Source organism: Lagenorhynchus albirostris, chromosome X (genome assembly GCF_949774975.1).
Source record: "Lagenorhynchus albirostris chromosome X, mLagAlb1.1, whole genome shotgun sequence".
Taxonomy (NCBI): Eukaryota; Metazoa; Chordata; class Mammalia; order Artiodactyla; family Delphinidae; genus Lagenorhynchus; species Lagenorhynchus albirostris.
The window spans coordinates 11,982,354-12,010,060 of NC_083116.1; the positions used below are offsets into that span (position 1 = coordinate 11,982,354).

Sequence of the window (27,707 nt, forward strand, 5' to 3'; positions counted from 1 at the left end):
TGTATCCAAACTAGGAGTCGGAGTTCCAGATAAACGCCTTCCAAGAAGAGAATTATAAAATTTTTCATGAGTTACAGGTAGGGGCTTCCCTGGTGGCGCAGTGGTTGGGAGTCCGCCTACCGATGCAGGGGACAGGGGTTCGTGCCCCGGTCCAGGAGGATCCCATATGCCGCGGAGTGGCTGGGCCCATGAGCCATGGCCGCTGAGCCTGCGCGTCCAGAGCCTGTGCTCTGCAACGGGAGAGGCCACAACAGTGAGAGGCCTGCATACTGCAAAAAAAAAAAAAAAAAAAAAAAGAGTTACAGGTAAATAAGAAAAGGCATTCTTGAAGTTCCTGAACAATGAAACCTCAGTAGTTACCAGCTTGTGCTGACATGATGCCACAACAAACCGAAAAGGTAAAATAAAATCCAAATGCTTTGCATGAGGTAGCACAGTGCTTGCATCCTAACAATTGACTGTTGACTTCAATGAATATGGAAGAGGTTGTCTAATTGGATTTGATCTCTTTTTAAACTGAAGTCAATGAACCAGGGTATGTCCATACACAACCCTAAAGGCCTCCACTGAGTCTATTAACATGATTTCAGGGTGGATACTGTGCTCTCTTGGCCCTTTATATAGCAACTACTGGATAGTTGCTAGAGCACTAGCTGCTTCAGGGAAGAATTAGGTATAAACTTCATCTTCATTGTGATAAATACCTTCTTATCCGCATGTTTCACCTAAAGCAGGAGAGTCCCTGTGGCATGGGCCCTGGGGACAGCATAATAACAGAGCCTCCAACTACTGCACAAACCTGTGGTAGCTGAATTTTTATAAATATATTTATTTATTTATTTTTGGCTGCGTTGGGTCTTTGTTGCTGTGCGTGGGCTTTTCTCTAGTTGCAATGAGCGGGGGCTGCTCTTTGTTGTGGTGCGCGGGCTTCTCACTGCGGTGGCTTCTCTTGTTGCAGAGCACGGGCTTTAGAGTGCAGGCTCAGTAGTTGTGGTGCACGGGCTTAGTTGCTCCGCGGCACGTGGGATCGTCCCGGAGCAGGGCTCAAACCTGTGTCCCCTGCATTGGCAGGCAGATTCTTAACCACTGCGCCACCAGGGAAGTCCCTGTGAGAGTTCAATTTTATCATCCACAAATATCTGGGCTCCATACATAAGGCACAGATAGCACCTGAAGTTGGAATATTAAAAACAGACTTCAAGTCCTACCTGGCTCTTTGGTGGGGCTAATGGCGGACTCTGCGAGGGCTCACACCAAGGAGTACTTCCCAGAACTTCTGCTGCCAGTGTCCTTGTCCCCACGGGAAAACGTTTTCTTTAATTTGGACTGAACAGAATGTGAGGAAGTACTATACCACCAGACCTGAATGGAAACACTGGACCATCACACTTGATCATACTCATCATCATTGTTCATCTAGTCATATCTCATTCCAGTACAGAAAGGGGATACTAATGAAGCTGCAATGGGGAGTTTAACAGTGCTGTTGATCCACATCAGAGAGAAAAGTTCTTCAAGGTTGTTGGTCCCTGTCTCTCCCATGGCCTGCCCTCACCTCATCTGTCACCCCTCCAAGTCAAGCCCTTTGTGACCTAATCTGACAGAACAGCAGCGTCTTGGGAATCTTCCGAACAAATCCTCTGAGTGAAGAGTACTTGGGATATGTGTACATAAACGTTTGGTCGGAGCGCAGGGAGAGGACTGGGGTTGGCAGCGTGAACACAGCCTGCAGGGGGTTAGTGCGCCACGACTGGCTGGGAGGGGGTCCGGGGAAAGGTCTAGACCTGCCGAAGAGGCAAGAGACTTTTTCTTCCCTCTTTGTTTCCTGGTGCGCGAGGAGAGGGGATTAAGAACGCTGCTTAAAGGAGCTCCAGAGACGGGCATGAGACGCCAAGGCTGCTGCTGCCGCCACCCACAAGCCTGTGTGCGAGCACAGGTCACTCTCCACAACCCCCTTCCGGGGAGCCTGTGCAGCCCGCCACTGCCAGGGTCCCGGGATCCAGGGACAACTTCCCCGAGAGAACGCACGGCGCGCCTCAGGCCGGTGCAACGTCACGCCGGCCTCTGCCGCCGCAGGCCCGCCCCGCACTCCGTGCCCCCCCCCCCCCCCCCCCCCCCCCGCTTGACTGCGCCAGAGCCACCGAATCAACGGCTCCTTTAACCCCGTCCTGTCTGAGCAAAAAACGGACGCCCTCCAGCGACGTACACACAGAGGCGGGGCCAAATCCAAAGCTGAGCCCCTGGGAGCTCTGAGAACAAAGAAGAGAAAGGGAAATCTCTCCCAGCAGCCGCAGAAGCAGCGGATTAAAGCTCCACAATCAACTTGATGTACCTGCATCTGTGGAATACCTGAATAGACAACGAATCACCCCAAATTGAGGAGGTGGACGTTGAGTGCAAGATTTATGATTTTTTTCCCCTTTTCCTCTTTTTGTGAGTGTGTATGTGTATGCTTCTGTATGAGATTTTGTCTGTATAGCTTTGCTTCCATCATTTGTCCCAGAGTTCTATCCGTCCATTTTTTTCTCTTAATAATTATTTTTTTATTTTAATAACTTTATTATATTTTATATTACTTTATCTTCTTCCTTTTTTTCCTTCCTTCCCTCCTTCCTTCCTTCTTCCCTCCCTCCCTCCTTTCTTTCTTTCTTTCTACTTCTACTAATTCTTTCTTTCTACTTTTTCTCCCTTTTATTCTGAGCCGTGTGGATGAAAGGCTCTTGGTGCTGTAGCCAGGAGTTAGTGCTGTGCCTGTGAGGTGGGAGAGCCAACTTAAGGACACTGGTCCACAAGAGACCCCCCAGATCCACATAATATCAAATGGCGAAAATCTCCCAGAGATCTCCATCTCAACACCAGCACCCAGCTTCACTCAACGACCAGCAAGCTACAGTGCTGGACATCCTATGCCAAACAACTAGCAAGACAGGAACACAACCCCACCCATTAGCAGAGAGGCTGCCTAAAATCATAATAAGGCCATGGACACCCCAAAACACACCACCAGACGTGGACCTGCCCACCAGAAAGACAAGATCCAGCCTCATCCACCAGAAAACAGGCACTAGTCCCCTCCACCAGGAAGCCTACACAACCCACTGAACCAGCCTTAGCCACTGGGGACAGACACCAAAAACAACGGGAACTACGAACCTGCAGCCTGCAAAAAGGAGACCCTAAACACAGTAAGATAAGCAAAATGAGAAGACAGAAAAACACACAGCAGATGAAGGAGCAAGATAAAAACCCACCAGACCTAACAAATGAAGAGGAAATAGGCAGTCTACCTGAAAAAGAATTCAGAATAATGAGAGTAAAGATGATCCAAAATCTTGGAAATAGAATAGAGAAAATGCAAGAAACATTTAACAAGGACCTAGAGAACTAAAGATGAAACAAGCAATGATGAACAACACAATAAATGAAATTAAAAATACTCTAGATGGGATCAATAGCAGAATAACGGAGGCAGAAGAACGGATAAGTGACCTGGAAGATAAAATAGTGGAAATAACTACTGCAGAGCAGAATAAAGAAAAAAGAATGAAAAGAACTGAGGACAGTCTCAGAGACCTCTGGGACAACATTAAACGTATCAACATTCGAATTATAGGGGTTCCAGAAGAAGAAGAGAAAAAGAAAGGGACTGAGAAAATATTTGAAGAGATTATAGTTGAAAACTTCCCTAATATGGGAAAGGAAATAGTTAATCAAGTCCAGGAAGCACAGAGAGTCCCATACAGGATAAATCCAAGGAGAAATACGCCAAGACACATATTAATCAAACTGTCAAAAATTAAATACAAAGAAAGCATATTAAAAGCAGCAAGGGAAAAACAACAAATAACACACAAGGGAATCCCCAAAAGGTTAACAGCTGATATCTCAGCAGAAATTCTGCAAGCCAGAAGGGACTAGCAGGACATATTTAAAGTGAAGAAGGAGAAAAACCTGCAACCAAGATTACTCTACCCAGCAAGGATCTCATTCAGATTTGATGGAGAAATTAAAACCTTTACAGACAAGCAAAAGCTGAGAGAGTTCAGCACCACCAAACCAGCTCTACAACAACTGCTAAAGGAACTTCTCTAGGCAAGAAACACAAGAGAAGGAAAAGACCTATAATAACGAACCCAAAACAATTAAGAAAATGGGAATAGGAACATACATATCGATAATTACCTTAAATGTAAATGGACTAAATGCTCCCACCAAAAGACACAGATTGGCTGAATGGATACAAAAACAAGACCCTTATATATGCTGTCTACAAGAGACCCACTTCAGACCTAGAGACACATACAGACTGAAAGTAAGGGGATGGAAAAAGATATTTCATGCAAATGGAAACCAAAAGAAAGCTGGAGTAGCAATTCTCATATCAGACAAAATAGACTTTAAAATAAAGACTATTAGAAGAGACAAAGAGGGACACTACATAATGATCAAGGGATCGATCCAAGAAGAAGATATAACAATTGTAAATATTTATGCACCCAACATAGGAGCACCTCAATACATAAGGCAAATACTAACAGCCATAAAAGGGGAAATCGACAGTAACACGTTCGTAGTAGGGGACTTAAACACCCCACTTTCACCCATGGACAGATCATCCAAAATGAAAATAAATAAGGAAACACAAGCTTTAAATGATACATTAAACAAGATGGACTTAATTGATATTTATAGGACATTCCATCCAAAAACAACAGAACACACATTTTTCTCAAGTGCTCATGGAACATTCTCCAGGATAGATCATATCTTGGGTCACAAATCAAGCCTTGGTAAATTTAAGAAAATTGAAATTGTATCAAGTATCTTTTCCAACCACACTATGAGACTAGATATCGATTACAGGAAAAGATCTGTAAAAAATAGAAACCCATGGAGGCTAAACAATACACTACTTAATAACGAAGTGATCACTGACGAAATCAAAGCGGAAATTAAAAAACACCTAGTAACAAATAAGAATGGAGACATGATGACCCAAAATCTATGGGATGCAGCAAAAGCAGTTCTAAGAGGGAAGTTTATAGCAATACAATCCTACCTTAAGAAACAGGAAACATCTCGAATAAACAACCTAACATTGCACCTAAAGCAATTAGAGAAAGAGGAACAAAAAAAACCCAAAGTAAGCAGAAGGAAAGAAATCATAAAAATCAGATCAGAAATAAATGAAAAAGAAATGAAGGAAACAATAGCAAAGATCAATAAAACTAAAAGCTGGTTCTTTGAGAAGATAAACAAAATTGATAAACCATTAGCCAGACTCATCAAGAAAAATAGGGGGAAGACTCAAATCAATAGAATTAGAAATGAAAAAGGAGAAGTAACAACTGACACTGCAGAAATACAAAAGATCATGAGAGATTACTACAAGCAACTCTATGCCAATAACATGGACAACCTGGAAGAAATGGACAAATTCTTAGAAAGGTACAACCTGCCAAGACTGAATCAGGAAGAAATAGAAAATACGAACAGACTAATCACAAGCACTGAAATTGAAACTGTGATTAAAAATCTTCCAACAAACAAAAGCCCAGGACCAGATGGCTTCACAGGCGAATTCTATCAAACATTTAGAGAAGAGCTAACACCTATCCTTCTCAAACTCTTCCAAAATATAGCAGAGGGAGGAACACTCCCAAACTCATTCTACGAGGCCACCATCACCCTGATACCAAAACCAGACAAGGATGTCACAAAGAAAGAAAACTACAGGCCAATATCACTGATGAATATAGATGCAAAAATCCTCAACAAAATACTAGCAAACAGAATCCAACAGCACATTAAAGGGATCATACACCATGAGCAAGTGGGGTTTATTCCAGGAATGCAAGGATTCTTCAATATACGCTAGTCAATCAACGTGATACACCATATTAACAAATTGAAGGAGAAAAACCATATGATCATCTCAATAGTTGCAGAGAAAGCTTTCGACAAAATTCAACACCCATTTATGATAAAAACCCTCCAGAAAGTAGGCATAGAGGGAACTTTCCTCAACATAATAAAAGCCATATATGACAAACCCACAGCCAACATCATCCTCACTGGTGAAAAACTGAAAGCATTTCCACTAAGATCAGGAACAAGACAAGGTTGCCCATCTCACCACTCTTATTCAACATAGTTTTGGAAGTTTTAGCCACAGCAATCAGAGAAGAAAAGGAAATAAAAGGAATCCAAATCGGAAAAGAAGAAGTAAAGCTGTCACTGCAGATGACATGATAGTATACATAGCAATCCTAAAGATGCTACCAGAAAACTACTAGAGCTAATCAATGAATTTGGTAAAGTAGCAGGATACAAAATTAATGCACAGAAATCTCTTGCATTCCTATACACTAATGATGAAGGATCTGAAAGTGAAATCAAGGAAACACTCCCATGTACCATTGCAACAAAAAGAATAAAATATCTAGGAATAAACCTACCTAAGGAGACAAAAAACCTGTATGCAGAAAATTATAAGACACTGAAGAAAGAAATTAAAGATGATACAAATAGATGGAGAGATATACCATGTTCTTGGATTGGAAGAATCAACATTGTGAAAATGCTTCTACTATCCAAAGCAATCTATAGATTCAATGCAATCCCTATCAAACTACCACTGGCATTTTTCACAGAACTAGAACAAAAAATTTCACAATTTGTATGGAAACACAAAAGACCCCGAATAGCCAAAGCAATCTTGAGAACAAAAAACGGAGGTGGAGGAATCAGGCTCCCTGACTTCAGACTATACTACAAAGCTACAGTAATCAAGACAGTATGGTACTGGCACAAAAACAGAAAGATAGATCAATGGAACAGGATAGAAAGCCCAAAGATAAACCCATGCACATATGGTCACTTTACCTTTGATAAAGGAGGCAGGAATGTACAGTGGAGAAAGGACAGCCTCTTCAATAAGTGGTGCTGGGAAAACTGGACAGGTACATGTAAAAGTATGAGATTAGATCACTCCCTAACACCATACACAAAAATAAGCTCAAAATGGATTAAAGACCTTAATGTAAGGCCAGAAACTATAAAACTCTTAGAGGAAAACATACGCAGGACACTCTATGACATAAATCACAGCAAGGTCCTTTTTGACCCACCTCCTAGAGAATGGAAATAAAAACAAAAGTAAACAAATGGGACCTAATGAAACTTCAAACCTTTTGCACAGCAAAGGAAACCATAAACAAGACCAAAAGACAACCCTCAGAATGGGAGAATATATTTGCAAATGAAGCAACTGACAAAGGATTAATCTCCAAAATTTATAAGCAGCTCATGCAGCTTAATAACAAAAAAGCAAACAACCCAATCCAAAAATGGGCAGAAGACCTAAATAGACATTTCTCCAAAGAAGATATACAGATGGCCAAGAAGCAGATGAAAGGATGCTCAACATCACTAATCATTAGAGAAATGCAAATCAAAACTACAATGAGATATCATCTCACACCAGTCAGAATGGCCATCATCAAAAAATCTAGAAACAATAAATGCTGGAGAAGGTGTGGAGAAAAGGGAACCCTCTTGCACTGTTGGTGGGAATGTACATTGATGCAGCCACTGTGGAGAACAGTATGGAGGTTCCTTAAAAAACTGAAAATAGAACTCACATATGACCCAGCAATCCCACTACTGGGCATATACCCTGAGAAAACCATAATTCAAAAAGAGTCATGTACCAAAACGTTCATTGCAGCTCTATTTACAATAGCCAGGAGATGGAAACAACCTAAGTGTCCATCATCGGATGAATGGATAAAGAAGATGTGGCACATATATACAATGGAATATTACTCAGCCATAAAAAGAAACGAAATTGAGCTATTTGTAATGAGGTGGATAGACCTAGAGTCTGTCATACAGAGTGAAGTAAGTCAGAAAGAGACAGACAAATACCGTATGCTAACACATATATATGGAATTTAAGAAAAAAAATGTCATGAAGAACCTAGGGGTAAGACAGGAATAAAGACACAGACCTACTAGAGAATGGACTTGAGGATATGGGGAGGGGGAAGGGTAAGCTGTGACAAAGCGAGAGAGAGGCATGGACATATATACACTACCAAACGTAAGGTAGATAGCTAGTTGGAAGCAGCCGCATAGCACAGGGAGATCAGCTCGGTGCTTTGTGACCGCCTGAAGGGGTGGCATAGGGAGGGTGGGAGGGAGGGAGACGCAAGAGGGAAGAGATATGGGAACATATGTATATGTATAACTGATTCATTTTGTTGTAAAGCACAAGCTAGCACAGCATTGTAAAGCAATTATACTGCAATAAAGGTGTTAAAAGAAAACAGACTTCAAGAAATAGGAAGAACTCACTAACTAGATGGGGGGATCCTTTCACAGTGTACACGTACATCAAATCCTCATGTACATTTTAAATATCTTACAATTGTATTTCTCAATCATACCTCAATAAAAACGAGAGAAATGGCAAGAACGGATTTTCAAGCAAAGGGAATGTAACTACTGACAGAATAGCCCTGTAATTTGCACATAATTCCACTTAAAACATGAAAAGCCAACAGCGGTAGCAACAGGTGTATTCAGTTAATTCAGTGAAATATAAAGAGAAAAACATTCAACCCAGGCATTTGTCACTGTGAAAACGTCGACTATATGTAGTTGACTGATGTATCCATTTTCAATAGCTTGTGTGGCACATCCTGTAGGCACAGACTTAGCCTGTGACTATTGCCTTAAAAGAGGCAAAAATCCGATCAGATATAGTAAAGTGGAGATGGTCACAGTGATCCAGCAACCCCTGTTCTAACTTTACCCATATTAGGACACTCTTACGCCGGGTTGTTTTGAATGAGACCCAAATCTATTTACATATTTTCCTAGTCTTCTTTATCACCTCCTTGTGTACCATTGAGCAGTTTTTGAGGAGACAAGCCACTAATACAACGTTGTCAAGGCCCTTCTCGTTTTCTAGTTCAAATCCTTGTTCATGCTGTTTGCTAAGTACTTGTTCCCTGTGACAGCTTTCAGCCAAACAGAACACACTGAATGCTGCATTCCAAACCACTCTGTCCTGCTGGGCTCCAAGTGAAACAAGCTCTTCAAACTCCATCATGTGAACTTTTCACAAGGAACAATCTCCCTCAGACAATTCCATTCAGAGATACTATCCGTGAAACTGGGACTCGGGGAAGGGGTGACATCACAGGCTTCCCCCTCTGGCCAGGGTCATGACCACCAAAGTTGTACTTAAGAGGCTCCCACGTGGTTTGGCACATGGTTTTCTTAATGATCTAACATTTCTCCCAACTTTCCCATAATCTTCCAATTTAAGATCTTCACACTTAGACACAAAATTGGGTACTAGTGTCCAGAAAGCCTGGGATTTCAAGATGTAAAGAACGAGAAACTTGCATCCAAGGTCTCTATTAGGGATAGGAGCGGGAATGTAAGACACACTATATAACATGTGCTGTATGTTGGTTTGGGGCAGTGCATTAGGAATCATAGAAACGCAAAGTATTATATGCAACCAAGAGGCTGGAGAAACAAAAAAAAAGGGAAGAAAGGAAGAAAAAAGACAAGAAAAAGGTGAGAAAAGTTAATTTAAACGTCCAAAGCCCAGGTTGGGAGATGAGAGCTTTGACAAAGGCAGGAGGCTTATTGCACTGAGGCGGTTAGCCAGCTTGTCAGAAGTTAGGCGGGAGGGCAAGTACACTGAATCTGGGGTTGAAAGACCTGCTTGGCAGCTCCTGAGGAAGGCTTTGGACTCTCCTAGAAGATCTTTAAGATGAGGAGAGCAGCTCATGGATCCAGGATGGCTTGTATGCCAGGTCTCGCCAGAGTTGGGCCATGTGGAGTCATGGCCTTCCAGGTCCCCCTTTAGTCCAGTGAGTCTATGAACTCATCTCTCTGTTTAACAACCTCCTGATCAACTTATTATATTTGAGAAAGGCAAGTGCCCAAATAAGGAGGCATTTGACTGTAATATACGCCTTAAGTATTCAAAAAAATTTTTTTTTAACTTCTTGACCTCCTAAGGAAGACGGAACCAAAAGAGAGAAAGGTAAGCTGCTCTGTGCATATACATTCCCATCTTACAAGTGGCCATGCCACTACCACCAAGTGAGTCTCCTGGTTTGGAATTGTTTCAGGATGGCAGTCCTGATTTCAAGGGGCTCACAGAACTCAGCTGGTCAGACACTAGATAATCTAAATGAGAATATCACAGAAAGAAGGTTATCACTACTGCTGCTTATTGAATTAAATCACAGATCAGAAAGTGCCAGAGCTTGTGCAGACCTTAAAGATCATCTAATACAACTAACTCCTTTATTTCCTATATCAAGCAGAAAAAGGGCTGACTTGTTCAAGGTCAGTTATTGGGAAAGTCAAGGCTTAAGCCAGGATCCTGTATGCTTTTGCCACTGAAGCCTGAGACAGTACAATTATATCTACAAATGAGAAAGAACATTAATAACATTTTATATGCTACACTTCTTTGGGGAAGCACATTTAATACCTGATAGAATAAAACCGCCCCTTCGAAGTTTTGTTTTGAGCTTTTCTTCCCACAATATAATTTTATGACAATAATTCTTTCATTTAAAAAAAAAGTATCGTGTAATGTTGAATATTCCTTTTCGACCTACACACGCAGTAATAGAGATTCTTACACACCTCCTAGGAAAGAGACCCTCTTGGGATGAAACTTGGTGGTTTACAATCTAGTGGGGCAAAGACACAAGCTGACAAACACAATGGTAAGTCCGAAGTGGGAACTCTGGGGAGGGCCATTTAATCCCAACTTGGAAGGGCAAGGAAGGTATCCAAAAAATAAAGGTAAAGTCTGAGGTGAGCTTTGAAGGCTGAGTTGGAGTGAAGTAGACAAAAAGGAGTTTAGGGCAGGGCATCAGAGCCCAAGGAAGCAATAAGGTAAAAGGGCCCAGAGGCCAGCGATGATCAAAAGTTCAGGAAACTTTAAGTGGCCCAGTTTTGCTGGTAGCTGGAGTGCGGTGGTGGTGGGAAGGGGTGACATGTTCCCTGAATGCACAACTCTAACAGCTTCCCCCAAACACACACAACAGAGTAAAGAGAGGCTTCATAACAGGACAAGTTTCCTAGCTCCACTTGATCATCAGCATGTTAATTAAACAGCCATACACAGTATGACTAAGGGAGGTCCAGGGAAGTGAACAACGGACTGGAACCTGGTAGGGGCAGCAGTCTTACCAATAAGTCACTGTGGCCCTCCCTAGTGAGGTCAGTTGCCCCATTTGTAAACTGAATAGTTAACCCTGCCCTAGATGATCTTTAAGGTCCCTCTTGGTTCTAAATTTGGGAAGGATCCCACCAAGCACATGCTACTGGAAGAGGTCAGTAAACCTCCTCAAAGCCCCAGGCTGATTAACAACCAATCCTCCCCTGACCTCTACTCCATCATCATTTCACAGAAGGCAAAGTGATCTAAGTGCAATGTTTCCTGACTCTCAGTTCGTAATTTTGATTAGGAAGCAATGGTCTAATGGATAAAATACTCAGCTAGTGGTGAGGAAGTCAGAGCCTTCTCCCGGCCTCCTATGAAAGGACCAAAATAAGTAACTTAATATTGTTTTTCCTCAGTCTTCTCAACTGTGCTCCTAGAAGAAAAATGTATGAAATATGCAAAGTCATGATAAAGATAATATGTACAAATGGGGAGATGCACTTTAAGCCTGCACAGAAAGTTCACCAGCAACGATCAATTTAAAATGAGCCCCTTAGTGCTCGCTTTGGCAGCACATATACTAAAATGAGCCCCTTGAATCAATCATGAATCTCACAATGGGGTCACTGGAGTTTCAGACTTCACTATGCACCATGATCACCGAGGCCTCCTCCAGACAGGAGGTCACTTCTAGGACCCTTCCACTGAGATTGTAATTCACCTGGAAGGCGCTTCTGAGGCTGCCGGCTTCATAAGCAACTCAGGGGATTCTCAAGGGAGGTGGTCATGGGATTGGCCACACTTTGCAAAATGCTGAACCTAATAGTTAGGAAAACGCACACAGGGGAGAATCATCTAGAAATTAGAGCATGGGCTTCAGGTGCCTTTCCTGGGCAGTAGGTAAACAGAGAAAGGGAGAAGAGCTATAACTGGGTCTGGATGAGGGCTTACTCATCCACTCATTAAATAAATATTTATTGTGTGCCCGTGGATCAGGCACTGCTAGGCTCTGGGGATTACAGAAAGAAACAAGACAAATGAGGTCCCTGCCCTCATACTGACATGCCCTCTTACAACTCTCTATACCTACCTGTTAAAATTGCTGCGGTGGCTCAGCCAGTCTTGCAGCCCGAATGCCCCAGTGATTCCCTGGAGGAGGGCTCTCGAAGACAAGCAGCAGAAGAATGATAAGAGGCATGGCTACTTTGTTACTTCAAGACTAGCCCCCAAGAGATTCTGCAGCTGGAACTGAAGGCTTTCTCAGCCTAGAAGCAGTGCAGAACACACACTGAAGGTTCTTCCTACCTGGTATGGTTTGAAGTGTGGGAGGGTATAAGTGAGCAAAGGCTTCCCAGAGAAAGCCCTGTCAAGTTAAATATCGCCACAATCCTGGTTAACCAAATGGCAACATCCCCAGTAAAGAGCGTCCAACAGGGATACCCTGGTTATACCCTGCTCCAGTGTGTCAGCGCTGGACAACCAGGCATCCTGCCAGACCAATTTTCCTACAGCACAGATTGGGTGGTGTCACCCCCCTGCCCCAGGACAGAATCTAAAGTACTGAGCCGGGCATTTGAGACCCCCTCTACTTTGGCCCCTACCTCCCCCTACCCAGCACCTGTGACCCCCTGAACCCAGTTTACTGTTTTCCTCCTTCCCAAACTTTGTTAGATATCCTTCCCCTGCTAGTATCCCCTGTGCCCTCCCTTCCTATTTTTCTGGGCACCAGTTCAAATGCCACCTCCTCCAGAAGCTGTGACCCTCTTGGTAAGGAAGGCCTCTGGCCTCTGAATTCCTCTGCATAGCCTTTCGGTGCTTTGCATACTATCAGAAGTGCTTTCTGGACTACATTAATTTATCTTCCAAGCCAGGATGTGCTCTGTGAGCATAAGGATTGTTTTTGTTTTTTTTAACATCCCTTCCTGGGGCCTAGCATGGTGCCTCAGTATGTACTTGTGGAGTGCCTCAACAGCAAGTTTTTATTCTATTAGGGAAGTCACTTTGTTGTATTATTTCAATGCACTTATTCAATTACAAATCTATTGCAAAGGTCACACCAATAAAAACAGAAACAACTCTTTGATGTGAACCTAAGGGCAAGGTATTACTCATCTATTTATACTATTGCTATTTTATGCACTGGTTTAGGGAGAGCCTGGGGAGATTTGCACGTTCTAACTTCCCCCCATCCTTTCCATAACCTCACTTCCACCTCCTCCACCCCCCACCCCACCCGGTCTACCCCTTTCATCACCTCTACTCCATCTCACCCCTATTCAGAAGCACTTTTGCCTTTTAGGTGTCCCTAGGACTTGCACTTCCACACCCTTTCCGTCCTTACCCGGCTTCTCATATTCTTTCAGGCCAGAGGAGGTAGATCTTTCACTACTCCAGCTGCAAGGTGCATCTCTCAGGCAATTTTAGGAACTACAAGTCTGCCCTAACATCCAGAGGGATGATCCTGAGAACTCATGAGCTAAACACACTTATAATTAATACAAGATCTGGGATATTTAGGCAAGTTTCAACTATATAACAATAGTTTCCAACTCAAACCCAGAGATTCTACTGATTAAGTTGATCTATTTTTCTGCTTTTTCTAAAATGTAGTGGATTTTAATGTTTTACTGATTTTTATTTATTGAGAAGGGAGAACATTAATGCTTTAGGTGCCAAGCATTGTGCTAGGTACTTGAAATATGGACTTCATCTTACCCTCACAACGACCTCAGGAGACACACAGTTCCATTTTACAGATGGAAAACTGAGGTCAATAGACATTAAGTGATTTGCCCAAAATCATGCAGTGAATCTCTGGGGCTAGGATTCTACTGTTGATCCTTTTAATATCAAAGCTCATGCTCTTTTAATTATATCATGCTATACCCTTAAGTAAAACCCAGAAATTCATTCTACTTCGGCTTCCACTTCAAAACAGAAATCACCAAAAAGATTTAACTTCAGAAAAAGGAACTTTTTATATCCCTAAGAAAAAGGACCACCACCAGGAATGCCATCTTTGATCTCAGGCTCTCAATTGTTGGCTTAATATTCCTAAAAAGAGCATTAAATTGACTCAATAGCAAGTATTACCTGCCCAACCATCATAGCACTTTACCCCATCACATAATCACCAAAATGACTATTTTAAAAAAGAAAACTCACAGGCTAATATGTACACCTTGCAGTTTCTTTCTAGAAATTAGGTGCATGGTACAGTGGAGCAAAAATGGAAAACTCCAGATTTCACAAAAATATCAAGTTTTTCATTTTGATAACATGTAATTGAACTGGCAAACAAAACAAAACAAAAACGGTTAAAGCAAACAACCAACCAAACAATAAAGGATAAAAGTATCCTATAACCAAGCAAACACCTGTTAGTCCTTCCCCTTTAAGACTTTTAAATAAGGTCACATTTATTCAGTCAACAAACATTTATTAAGCACCAGCAACTGAGCCAGATGCTAAGAAATATAACTGTGAACAAGATAAACCAAGCTCCCGCTTGACCGGATACTTCTGCATTAAACGGTCTTGCTAACTACTACATAATACTTGTTCTCTGCTAGTATTATATTTTTGGGAAAGTCAGAATCATAACGATGCCTGTCCTGGTATACTTTTAAAGTTTCTTTGTGGCAAACTGATAGAACTCTTTGTTTAACTTAGAGAAGGAAGAGACAGTCTCAAGAACCCTTTTGACGAGCAAGTTGATGGCCGAGCAATATGGTGGCTGGCGACCCACGAGGTGGTTTAGATCAGTTTAGATCATTCGGTTGCGCTTGTGGGTTGGGGAGTCTGTGTCGCCATCACCACACTGGGCCGAGGTGCGCTTGCGGGTCCCCCCACTGTCCAGGTGGAGGGCCACTTCTTCGGAGTCGATGGGGTTCGAGTTGTCCTCGAGGAAGCTACTTCTTCGGTGGCCGTCGCCGGCCACACCGCTGCCTTGAGGCGGGGAGCCGGGCGCTCCAGATTGCACGCTGATGCTGGCCATGGCACCGCTGAGGCCGTGCAGGGCGATGGCCTCGTGGAACGGCTGCAGGTCAACGTCCACCGACGAGCCGGATTCGGTGGCCGCGGCCTGGCTGGGGGCCCCGGCGGGTGGCTTCGGGGGCGCCCTCGGGGTGCGCGGCGGCAGAGTCGCGGGGGGCACCTTGCCACACAGGAAGCTAATCAGATCTTCTCGAAGGATGGTGCTCCGGCCCTTTTTCACCCATTCCAGCACATCTTTGACGCGACGATGGTTGCCAACCTGGACGCCCAGGTCAAAACTTCGTTGGTGGGCATCCCCGCTCTCTTTGTAGAGGCTGGTCACGGCCATGGCCGCACTCTGGAAGGGGTCCCACAAGGAGAGTCCTGGCTGTTGGCACCCCGTATCCTTGTAGAGCTGGGCCACAGCGGTAGCTGAGTTCTGGAAGAGGTGCCACAGCTTCTGCTTCTCGCTCTTGAGCCCCGCCGCCTCAGGGGTCGCCTCCTCCTGCATATCGGGGTGCAACTCCTCTTCCTGCTCTGCCTCGGCCAGGCACTGGCGCTCCCACTTAGAGAACCAGTGCTCCTCGCCCTCGGCCTCGCCCTCCTTCGGCTGCTCCTCCATCCTCCTTCTTCTGGCCGCTCCTCTCCGCTACAGCCGCCTCCTCCTCCGCCTACTCTTGCTCCTCCACCTCCACCTCACCTCCTGCTCCGAGCTCCCCTCCTCCTTCTGCAGCCGCCGCCGGCGCCTCAGCAGCCTCAGCCACCGCCACCTCCTCCGCGTGCGCCGGCGGGCGGGAGAGCGGGCGGCGGGGCTCGGAGGCCAACTGTTCCGGCGCGCGCCGCCCGCGGCCCTGGTGCACGCCCCGCCCCGCCCCGCCCCGCCCCGCCCCGCCCGGCCCGGCCCGGCCCCCGGCTACGGCGCGGAGATAACTCCGCAGCCGCGGGCGCCGCCTCACTGCCCCCTTCCGGCCCTGCGGTCCGCTCCTACGGCCCCCCAACGGCGCCGCGGCCTCCCCGCAGCTGCCGCGGCCGCTCGGTCGCCGCCGCCGCGGCCCCGCAGCTCGGTCCCAACCCCCGCTCCGCCGCGGCTGCCGCTCTGGGAACTCGGAGGGGGGCCGGCTGGAGCGCTGCCTCAACGCGGCGCCTGCCTACCGCTTGGCCCCCTTTTCACACATTTTTGAGACTTGTCGGCTTCATCCAATGAGCTGATCAAATTTTACATCCTATGTTGCCAGAGAGGATTATGGGGCAACTTCATGGTGTCGATCACATCCAGGGCGCCGATCCGGGAAGGCCGGGGGTTAGAGTGGAAAGAGCACGGCCCTCGTGAATAGGCAGGCAGTCTGAATCCCAGCAATGCCCCCCACACAGTAGGTGCCCAGGAAAAGTGTTTTCCGTGGATCGTAGCGGTAATTTTGTAAAGGAAAAAAAAATCACATCAGTCATTTCCCCCCCGGCCCCCCCTCCCCCGCTTTTCGGGCCTCAGTTTCCCCAAGTGCCCAACAAGGTTGTTGGATTAGGTCTCCGGAAAGCACTTCCAGTCGTGATCTAGAACTTTACTGCTGTCCCTGTAAAGCGCCTCTTCCAGGCTAGTTGCATACTTATCAAATTCTAAGAGTTACGGTCAGAAATGGCATTGATTTTTTTCCCCTCATATTCTTTCAAGGTTTTTTGTCATAAAAAGGAAATGGGTTGGGGGGTTTTATTTGTGGTTTACTTTCAATTACTGAAAATTCCAGGATGAAGAAGAGGAAAGAAAACAGGAAAATGAAATCCCAAACGCGGGATTTTCTGCTCCAGTGTAAAATTCAGTGCCTTTTAGGAAAGAAAAAAAAAAAGTTTACCTAATTTACAACACTCCAAAAATTCTAGCTACTTAAAACACCATAAGAATACCAAAATTGAGCTAAAACTGTATGTGATACTTAAGTCTTTTCCTTGGGTTCAGTTACTACCCCTTGTAATGATGCAGTTCTTTTTTCATTGCAGACAATTCCAGATCAAACTGTGTTAAGAAAAATCACTAAGCTAAGAATAACATCAAAAATAGGAGGAACCAAAGTAATTTTTTTTAATTTTAGAAAAAAAGTTTTGCAATTTTTGTTGTAGAATATTTGCTAAGTCTCCAGAAAGCCTTCCAAAGATAAAGGAAGCTAAATCCTCTAGCAAAATATGCTTAATAATTCCCAAATATGAAACTTAGTATATAAAAATGATATAAACATTAAGCCTCATCTTTCTTGAAAGATATACATGTTTCTAAGTTAAATATAAAAGAGAAGAAGAAGAAGAAGAAGAAGAAGAAGAAGAAGAAGAAGAAGAAGAAGAAGAAGAAGAAGAAGAAGGGATTGTGCCCTTTCTCTGCAAACCGGGCTTTTTCACGATTCATTAAACCCTTTTTCCATACGTGTAATTGGACTCTTCTCATTTACATAAACGAGGGATGAGGCAAAAGACCTAAGATCAGCCCCAAAAGGAGGAATACGTTTCTCATTCTCCTATGTTAAAAAAAAAATTGTAGAAGAAAACTCCCAAGAAGGCAGAGCCTTCTCCCCCCACTGCCCTACACACACCCACATATACCAGCCCTGAAACAGTTCATGGTCAAGGAGATAGCAGGTTTGCTAGAGCTTTAAGATTGCCCTGTACATGGTGCCTCACAGTTATTATAAGAGGCACATGCTTTTATTTTATCTTCTCTAAGTAAAAAACTTGGACCGAAATGACCGACAGTAGGACACCATATCTTATTTTCTCCCCTCATTTGTGATTGGGTTAAAAACCAAGAAGAAAGACTGCACTGTCTGAAAGAGAACAACCCTCTGCTTGGGCTTGAGTTGCCTGGCTGGTATCCTCCATTCATTTGGTTTCAGCACCTGATTAATTAGTTAATTAGTACTTAGAGCTGACTAGCCCCGGTCGGCAATTTTCCTGCCCTGCATGGTGAAATGTTGAATCCAGCATTGAAATTTCTGTGTCGCACACCCTAATTATTATCACCCCACTACTTTTTAAACCATTGCACCAAAGTATTATAATAGACAGAGCCAGACAACTGTGTGGGAATATGTTCTTTCTGAGAAATAATGGTAGACTTAATCAATATTTTTCACTGTTGCCCTTAACACATTTAAATAAAACAACTGAACGGGAAAAATTCTAATTCAATTAGCCTCCAACTCCTTCCATAGAGAAAATGATTTTATACGAGAGAGAATTCAGAAAAATCACACCAAAAATTTTTAATGTTTTATCAGTGCCTCGGATTGCAAAGAGTGTGTTTACAAGATAACCTATCTGAGGTTTTTCTCCTATAAATGTCTAAAATGTGAGGAATTTAAAAAAAGAATAGAAAATGGAAACAAAACAAAACCAAAAAAAAGATCATCTTAACTAGCTGTAAGGAAATGATGCTATCTGTGTGTGTTTCGATGGAAGTACTTTTGATGTTTAAAATACTGACACAGTTTAGGAATGAGTTTTCTATAGGAAAAAAATATTCCTTGGCCACTGCCCCATTCTTCCATGAATCTGATGTCATAGCTAAGGTTAAATATCAAGTAGGGAAAATTAGTTTTAGGAAATAAGTTAGGACACAAACCTAGGAGTCTAATTTTTGGCAGTTCTCAATGTACCATTACCAAAAAGGGACCCAGTGTGTCAATGATTTTCAATATTACTGGTAGCTATTTTCACCTGAAGCAATCCTTACATATCAGTATTTGGTTGCCTGTAATTGTAAGAGCTGAATGGCACACAAAACTGGATACACAACCACACAGATCAGTACATGGGTCGGACTGAAAGCAAAAGTAAACACCAACCTTAGGAAATGAAAGAAGTTAAAAGATAAGTGTTAAGGACCTTATTCTTTTTGGAGAATAAAACAAGATTTAGTAGCTTTCCACTTAATTTAAATGAAAAGAATCACTACCTTACATATTGCAGTGATAATGTAATGGGGAAAGAAAACAAAAAAGTCTTTGTACAAATGACACCTCCTATAGTTGTTGTGAAGAAACTTTTCCCCTTGGTATCTGCTAACAAATTCTAATTAATGCTGCACATTCCTTTACTGAAATCATTTAATGCGTAACAAGGGGGGTAAAAAGAAATGCTGAATACTCGTGATTGCCCTGTTAGAATTATGGGAGTGAAAGCCTGGGGCCCCAAACTTACTGTCTATTAAAGCCAAGCTTTGAAAAAGAAATGCAACCTACAAAAGCTGTCAATCTCCCTTGCCCCTAAAGCCTGGGTTCACATGGATTCAAGTGACAGCCCTCCTCCCCCATGCACAATACATCAATCTGTCTCTCCCACAAGCACCCACAGCCCATTGTGCTGGCCGCAGGTGCCTATTATGGCACCCATGGCTGCCTCCCACAGCTCCGCCCCTGAGAAACAGGAACTGCAGACAATGGAGCCCTGTGGGAAGACAGAGGTGGGTGTTGGGAGGGATAACAGACAGATGGTAAAGGGTGTAGGGTAGTAAGGTAGTTTCAAAACAAATGTCAAACATTCAAAATTATTGCTTTCGTGTGTCCCCCCTTCTGAATTGCCTTTGCTTCAATCACCATCTGCCATAATTGTAAAAACACTTACCTGTTATAATGAATATTTGTCCCCTTTTTGGGTGGCTGTGGAGGGGACAACCTTCAATATTCTACTCCTCCTGTTTAGCTCTCTAGGTTTCTCAAGGTCACAGACTGGGGAGTTTCAGTTAAGCGACACCACAAGACAATATAGGGGAGAGAAATAATATTTATAATTTTTTGCAAGGTTTGTCATTTCCCTCTGAGATTAGTTTTGGGCTCCTTAAAGGGCAAGGGTTATAAAAACCTGTTACTTTGGGTAATATATTTGTGAAATCAAAGTACTATAAGACTTCTTACAAATGTCAAATCAGGCACGTGGAAATTCTTAGGCCATTTCTTTTCTGGCAAGGAGTCACATAAAAGGAGACGAGATGGATTTATAACTTTCTTTTCTTTTAGATGTTGGGGGTAGGAGTTTATTAATTAATTAATTTATTTTTGCTGTGTTGGATCTTCATTTCTGTGCGTAGGGCTTTCTCTAGTTGTAGCAAGCGGGGGCCACTCTTCATCACGGTGCGCGGGCCTCTCACTATCGCGGCCTCTCTTGTTGCGGAGCACAGGCTCCAGACGCGCAGGCTCAGTAGTTGTGGCTCACGGGCCCAGTTGCTCCGCGGCATGTGGGACCCTCCCAGACCAGGGCTCGAACCCGTGTCCCCTGCATTAGCAGGCAGATTCTCAACCACTGCGCCACCAGGGAAGCCCCAAGGTGGATTTAATAATAAAAGTACTGGGGCTTCCCTGGTGGCAAAGTTAAGAATCCGCCTGCCGATGCAGGGGACACGGGGTGGAGCCCTGGTGCAGGAAGATCCCACATGTCGCGGAGCAGCTATGCCTGTGCGCCACAACTACTGAGCCTGCACGCCTCGAGGCCGCGAGCCACAACAAGAGAAGCCACCGCAATGAGAAGCCCGCGCACCACAACTAAGAGTAGCCCCCGCTCACCACAACTAGAGAAAAGCCCGCGGGCAGCAACAAAGACACAAAGCAGCCAAAAATAAAAATAAATTAAATAAATTTATTTTTTAAAAAATGTACTGCACTTTTCTGATGCAGCCTCTTTTCCTATTTCCAAGCATGTTAACAATAAATAAATAAAATTTTTTTAAAAATTACTGAATACCATCACATCGAGCGCCACTATCAGAAAAAGCACATTTTAAAGATTTTATTTCATAAAATGTCACTTGTCTATGGTGTTTTTAACCTTCTGAGTTATGGACTAATTAAGAAGCAATAAATGGAAGAATTAAAATATATTCCCCCAGCACATATGTTCGTTCAAGTAATTTGATTTAGTTGCTTTTGCCCTTAATTTATCATCCCAATATACCACCTTATTCCTGTTTACAAGATGATTTGTCATAAATCAAAACCAAGCTAACAATAATTTCATCACTACTACTACTACCTGTCTCAAACAAAAAGCAACCAAGAAACGTCTGGCACAATTGTAAGTCATGGTCAAGAGGACTGGTGACTTGTTGGGATGAGGGTGCTGCCAAAATAATGCCAGGGACTAAGACCAGCCAGTTTTCCTGAAGCCAACAAGAGGGTCTTAGTTTGCTGTCAAAAACTACAAACTAGGCTTTAACTAGGGACTGTCAGGGATCCAAGTGAGCTCCTGGCCAGGGAGAGCTTAATTAGCAGAGTTGGTTTGGGTTTTTAAATTACGCAAGAAAAACAACCAATACGGTATGAAAGCATACAGTGGTCTAATGTAGCACAAAATTCACTATTCCATTGTGTGTGTGTGTGTAGTGATTTTGCACATTTCATTAACAATTTAAACTTAGATTTTAAACATTATTTTTACGCCCATTACTAGGACATGTTTCTTTTGTTTTCTTCTTATACATCCTTTTAGAGATTTTAATGTATTTATCTCCAAATACAAATATGCATGCTCCCTTTTTTATATAAACAGCAACATACTACATATACTTTTTTTTTAACCTGAGATATCTTGGGATCAGTCCATATCAGAACATTAAGAGCTACTAGGGCATACTTCTTAAATGTGAATAGTTTTGAGTCATATTTGGTATTTGTAAAAGTTAAGACTCTAGTTCAACAATGGAAAAGTATGCCATTTCAATATGAACAAAGCCATTTGGAGGCTACTCTTATTTTTCCTAACAATGATTGAACTAGGCATTCCATTTCAAATGCTCAGAAATTAGTACAGCTCACTCCAATTATCCATCTAAATGGGAGCCAGAGAAAATGTGGAGGAGACAGCCACAGGTAACCATAGATACAACCTTTGTTTGAGATGCTTACACGGAAAAACTTTTAAGATATTTATTGGTAGGGTTTGTGAATTGTTTCTATAGCATCCAAAATGCTCAGAGTTCAAAAGAAATTGTTAAGGTTTCCCACTAGACCCACAGTCCATTAGTCATACTTCTAGTATCTCACAAAAAATGACCTTGCTTAATTGATCTAACTGATTAAAAGATGCCAGGTTTTAGCTGTAAAATTAGTTGACAACACAGTCCCTTTACCTGTGCTCCAACACCAACTTCTTTTACTTCTAGATATCTTCCATGAGGCTCTTGAGTCTATCCATTTAAAAATTAACAGTTTGTTTGTTAAATCCAAGATTTTATTGTCAGACAAACCTCAATTCTAATCCTGTTTCTGAAGCTTGAAAGTGGTGTGATTTAACTTTTCTGATACTAAGTGTTCTCTAAAATAGGGATAATAACAGTACCTACCTCACAGGTTTGTTGTAAAGATTAAATGAGACCATGCATTCACTCTTAAAACAATGCCTAGAAACAACCCAATCCAAAAATGGGCAGAAGACCTAAATAGACATTTCTCCAAAGAAGATATACAGATTGCCAACAAACACATGAAAGGATTCTCAACATCACTAATCATTAGAGAAATGCAAATCAAAACTGCAATGAGGTATCACCTCACACCGGTCAGAATGGCCATCATCAAAAAATCTACAAACAATAAATGCTGGAGAGGGTGTGGAGAAAAGGGAACACTCTTGCACTGCTGGTGGGAATGTAAATTGATACAGCCACTATGGAGAACAGTATGGAGGTTCCTTAAAAAACTGAAAATAGAACTACCATACGACCCAGCAATCCCACTACTGGGCATATACCCTGAGAAAACCATAATTCAAAAAGAGTCATGTACCACAATGTTCATTGCAGCTCTGTTTACAGTAGCCAGGACATGGAAGCAACCTAAGTGTCCATCAACAGATGAATGGATAAAGAAGATGTGGCACATATATATGGTGGAATATTACTCAGCCATAAAAAGAAATGAAATTGAGTTATTTGTAGTGAGGTGGATGGACCTAGAGTCTGTCATACAGAGTGAAGTAAGTCAGAAAGAGAAAAAGAAATACTGTATGCTAAGACATATATATGGAAACTAAAAAAAAAAAGGTTCTGAAGAACCTAGGGGCAGGACAGGAAGAAAGACGCAGATGTAGAGAATGGACTTGAGGACTTGAGGACACGAGGAGGGGGAAGGGTAAGCTGGGACAAAGTGAGAGAGTGGCATGGACATATATACACTACCAAATGTCAAATAGATAGCTAGTGGGAAGCAGCCGCATAGCACAGGGAGATCAGCTCGGTGCTTTGTGAGCACCTAGAGGCATGGGATAGGGAGAGTGGGAGGAAGACGCAAGAGGGAAGAGATATGGGAACATATGTATATGTATAACTGATTCACTTTGTTATAAAGCAGAAACTAACACACTATTGTAAAGCAATTATACACCAATAAAGATGTTAAAAAATAATAAAAAATAAAAATATAGTAATAAAACTGTCCATAAATGGGAGACTGGTTAAATAAACATAGTATACCCCTACAAGGGGATATCGTGCTGTTGTGAAAAAGAATGAAGTAGATCTGTATGTGAAATTTGGAACAATCTCCCAAAAATATTAATATGTGGAAGAAAAGAAGTAGTAAGGAACAAGATAACGTAAAGGGTATACTACTAGTTATGTGTGTGTGTGTGTGTGTGTGTGTGTGTGTGTGTGTGTGTGTGTGCATAATCTGAATGGAAACATCCAGAATAATGTTTGACCAAATATCTGGGCACCATGGTCCAGCCAAGTTGACACACATAAAATTAACCATCACAGTGTGCATGTATGCGCAGAGAAGCATATTTAAGGTCAGTGATTACTTAATAATTTAGAAATCAGACGAATATACACTGGATAATATCCACGGTATTTGAAAATGTACCAAATTTACCATCACTTTTGAAAACTAAACTCTAATACCTTTTCCTAATCTGTCTTCTATTCCCTTAGAAAAATTAAAGCACCAATAAACTATCTTTTATCTGTTCCCTCAAAGTAACTTAAATCCCAAATTATACATAAAGCTTTTTTCCTGTTCTGCTCCATCAAGCTAGAGGGGCCTCACTAAAGTGCATGCCTGCAGTCTGGGACCTCGTTCCCTGGAACTGGTATAGATTCTTCAACATCTTCCAAATTTTATTGCTTTAACCCCCAATTTTTCCATCTTTCCAAAGTTCCAACGAGCTAGCAAACCACAGAGAATGTAGTAGCACAAGTTCCACATCCACAAAACTTTGACCAAATGCCATGGTCAAATATACTTGCTGATATTCCTTACAATTAGGCATCATTTCTCAACAACAGCAGAATTTCCACTTATAGTCTAGGTCCAGAGGGTTGTTAACAAATGGAGACGACAGAACGTTACCTCAGTAAAGTGCAAGTATAGCGAGAAAACAGAAGAATTACAAACAAACAAAAAGAAACGAAAAAAACAAGGACAGTTTTTGAAAGAAATGGAGCTGAACAACTCAATATCCACAGGAGAAAATTTGGGGACTTTGCAGTAGGCAAAGATTTCTTAGTACTTAAAAGAAAAAAATTGATTAATTAGACTTCATCAAAATTTACAACTTCTGCTATTGAAAAGTTATTATTAAGAAAATAAAGGGACTTCCCCTGGTGGTCCAGTGGCTAAGACTCCACACTCCCAATGCAGGGGGCCTGGGTTCAATCCCTGGTCAGGGAACTAGATCCCACATGCCGCAACTAAATATCCCGCATTCCGCAACTAAAAGATCCCACATGCCGCAACAAAGACCCCCAGCAGCCAAATAAATAAATAAATATTTAAAAAATAAATTAATTAATTTTTAAAAAAAAAGAAAAAGGCAAGCCACCGACAGGGAGAAAAATTATTTGCAATACATCTGACATGTATTCAGAATATATAAATATCTCCTATCATTCAATAAGAAGACAAACAACTCATTTAAGAAATTGGCAAAATGTGTTTACTATGGTGTTGATAAGTTGTATTCCTTGAATCTGTTTATGAAGTGTGTTAAAACATAAGGGTTATATTTTTATGGCCAACTCAAAAATAAATTTAAAGCTAGAAAATTTTTTAAAAATTGGCAAAATGTTTGAACTGACATTTGACAAAAGAAAGTATATGAATGGCTAATAAGCACATGAAAAGATACTGAAGATCATTAGTCATAAAGAAAATGTGAATTAGAACCACAATGATATATCACTATATACCTACTCAAATGGCTAATGTTACAAAGATTGACATCATACGTCGGCAAAGATACGGAGCATAGGATCTCTCATAGAAATTACTGGTGGGAATCCAAAGTGGTTCCAACCACTCTGGAAAACAGTATGGCAGGACATTATATATACTATACATTATAAAATTAAACAGGCGCTAACATATAACCCAGCAATTCCACTTCTTGGTATCAATACCCAAAAGAACTGAAAATATATGTCCAGAAAAGACATATACTCCAAAGTTCTAGCAGCATTATTCATAATGGTCCCAAACTGGAAACAATTCAAATGTGTATCAACTGATAAACAGATAACAAACTATGCAGTTAAAAGGAGCAAACCACTGACAGACCCAACAACATGGATAAATCTCCAAAATATTGTGGTAAGTGAAAGAAGTCAAACACAAAAGAGTACAGTGGCAGAAAGCAAAGCAGTGGATGCTTGAGGTCAGGGGTCTTGGAAGAGCATAAAAGGGCACAAGGAAATCTTTTAGGGTCACAGAACTGTCTTGTAACTTGATTATGGTGGTGGTTATATGACTTTATACAATTACTAAAATTCATCCAACTATACACTTAAAATGGGTGAATCTTATTGTATCTAAATTGCAGCTCGATAAAGTTGGAAATTCTCTAAAACGGAAAGATTGTATGGTTTCCTCTTCACCAAAGGGCCAACCAGTCCATGCTAGTTGTCCAGAGTCCACTTCGGAGAAATCTGCCAAGTGGGCAATCATATCAGAAAGCTACCACATTTGGGGTACTGGGAATCCATAACCCATGCAGACTACTTCCTTCTTAGAGGATGGCATGTGGAACTTTCCTTTCTTCTAAACTTTAGCCACCTGAGACAGTGCCACTTCCAGTCTCTAGGTCTTTTTTGAGGCTTCCTTCCTCCCATCAGAGTCTGAGCTATATATATTTAAGCTCCTAATTTCCCTTTCCATTTTTCCTTCCACCTCTGTGTTCCCCACATCTCAGTCACAAACCCTTTATAAGCTCTACCCAGGAATACAGCTCCCGTTTTCACTTGTTAGCATGATCCTCTACATTTATAACATTTATACATCTCCCCCCAACCTCATGCTTTTTAATTCCTTTGCCCTCTCCTATTCCTATCACAGTTCAAATCTTCCTCTCTACCACCTCTTTGAGGAGGTGGGAGGAGAGAGACAAAATCTCTTGAAGGATAGCGTGTGTGGCCTAAACCCCCCACAAGTTGTTCTCCCAGGTAACCTAATGGGCTTAAACATTAAACAGTCCTATGAGGCCACCATTACCCTGATACTAAAGCCAGACAAAGATACCACACAGGGCCTCCCTGGTGGCACAGTGGTTAAGAACCTGCCTGCCAATGCAAGGGACACAGATTCAAGCCCTGACCCGGGAAGATCCCACATACCGTGGAGCAACTAAGCCCATGCGCCACAACTACTGAGCCTGCGCTCAAGAGCCCGCAAGCCACAACTACTGAAGCCTGCACGCCTAGAGCCTGTTCTCCACAACAAGAGAAGCCACTGCAATGAGAAGCCCATGCACCACAACAAAGAGTAGCCCCCGCTCACCGCAACTAGAGAAAGCCTGTGCGCAGCAACAAAGACCCAACATAGCCAAAAATAAAAATAAAGAAAGAAAGAAATAAGATACCACACAAAAAGAAATTTACAGGCCAATATAACTGATGAACATAGATGCAAAAGATAGCCAAAGCAATCTAGAGAAAGAAAAACGGAGCTGGGGGAATCACACTCTGTGACTTCAGACTATACTACAAAGCTACAGTAATCAAAACAGTGTCATACTGGCACAAAAACAGACACATAGATCAATGGAACAGGATAGAGAGCCCAGAAATAAACCCACACACTTATGGTCAATTAATCTACGACAAAGAAGGAAAGAATATACAATGGAGAAAAGACAGTCTCTTCAATAAGTGATGCTGGGAAAATTGGACAGCTACATGTAAAAGAATGAAATTAGAACACTCCCTAACACCATATACAAAAATAAACTCAAAATGGATTAAAGATCTAAATGTAAGACCGGATACTATAAAACCTCTAATGGAAAACATAGGCAGAACACTCTTTGACATAAATCACAGCAATATTTTTTTGGATCCATCTCCTAGAGTAATGGAAACAAAAGCAAAAATAAATAAATGGGACCTAATTAAACTTAAAAGCTATTGCACAACAAAGGAAACTATAAACAAAATGAAAAGACAACCTACGAAGTGGGAGAAAATATTTGCAAATGATACAACTGACAGTGGCTTCATTTCCAAAACATACAAACAGCTTATACAGCTCAATATCAAAAAAAAAAGAATGACAAAAATGGGCAG

General features: G+C 42.2%; 1 protein-coding gene across 1 annotated transcript; it reads right to left on the bottom strand.

Annotated features, from left to right (window-relative positions):
* Positions 1-14,668: 14,668 nt before the first annotated feature.
* Positions 14,669-15,806, bottom strand: HAPSTR2 (HUWE1 associated protein modifying stress responses 2). Its single transcript, XM_060138535.1, has one exon. It carries the CDS (start codon positions 15,804-15,806, stop codon positions 14,976-14,978), a length of 831 nt encoding a protein of 276 aa, XP_059994518.1. The 3' UTR covers positions 14,669-14,975.
* Between the last annotated feature and the right edge of the window lie 11,901 nt (positions 15,807-27,707).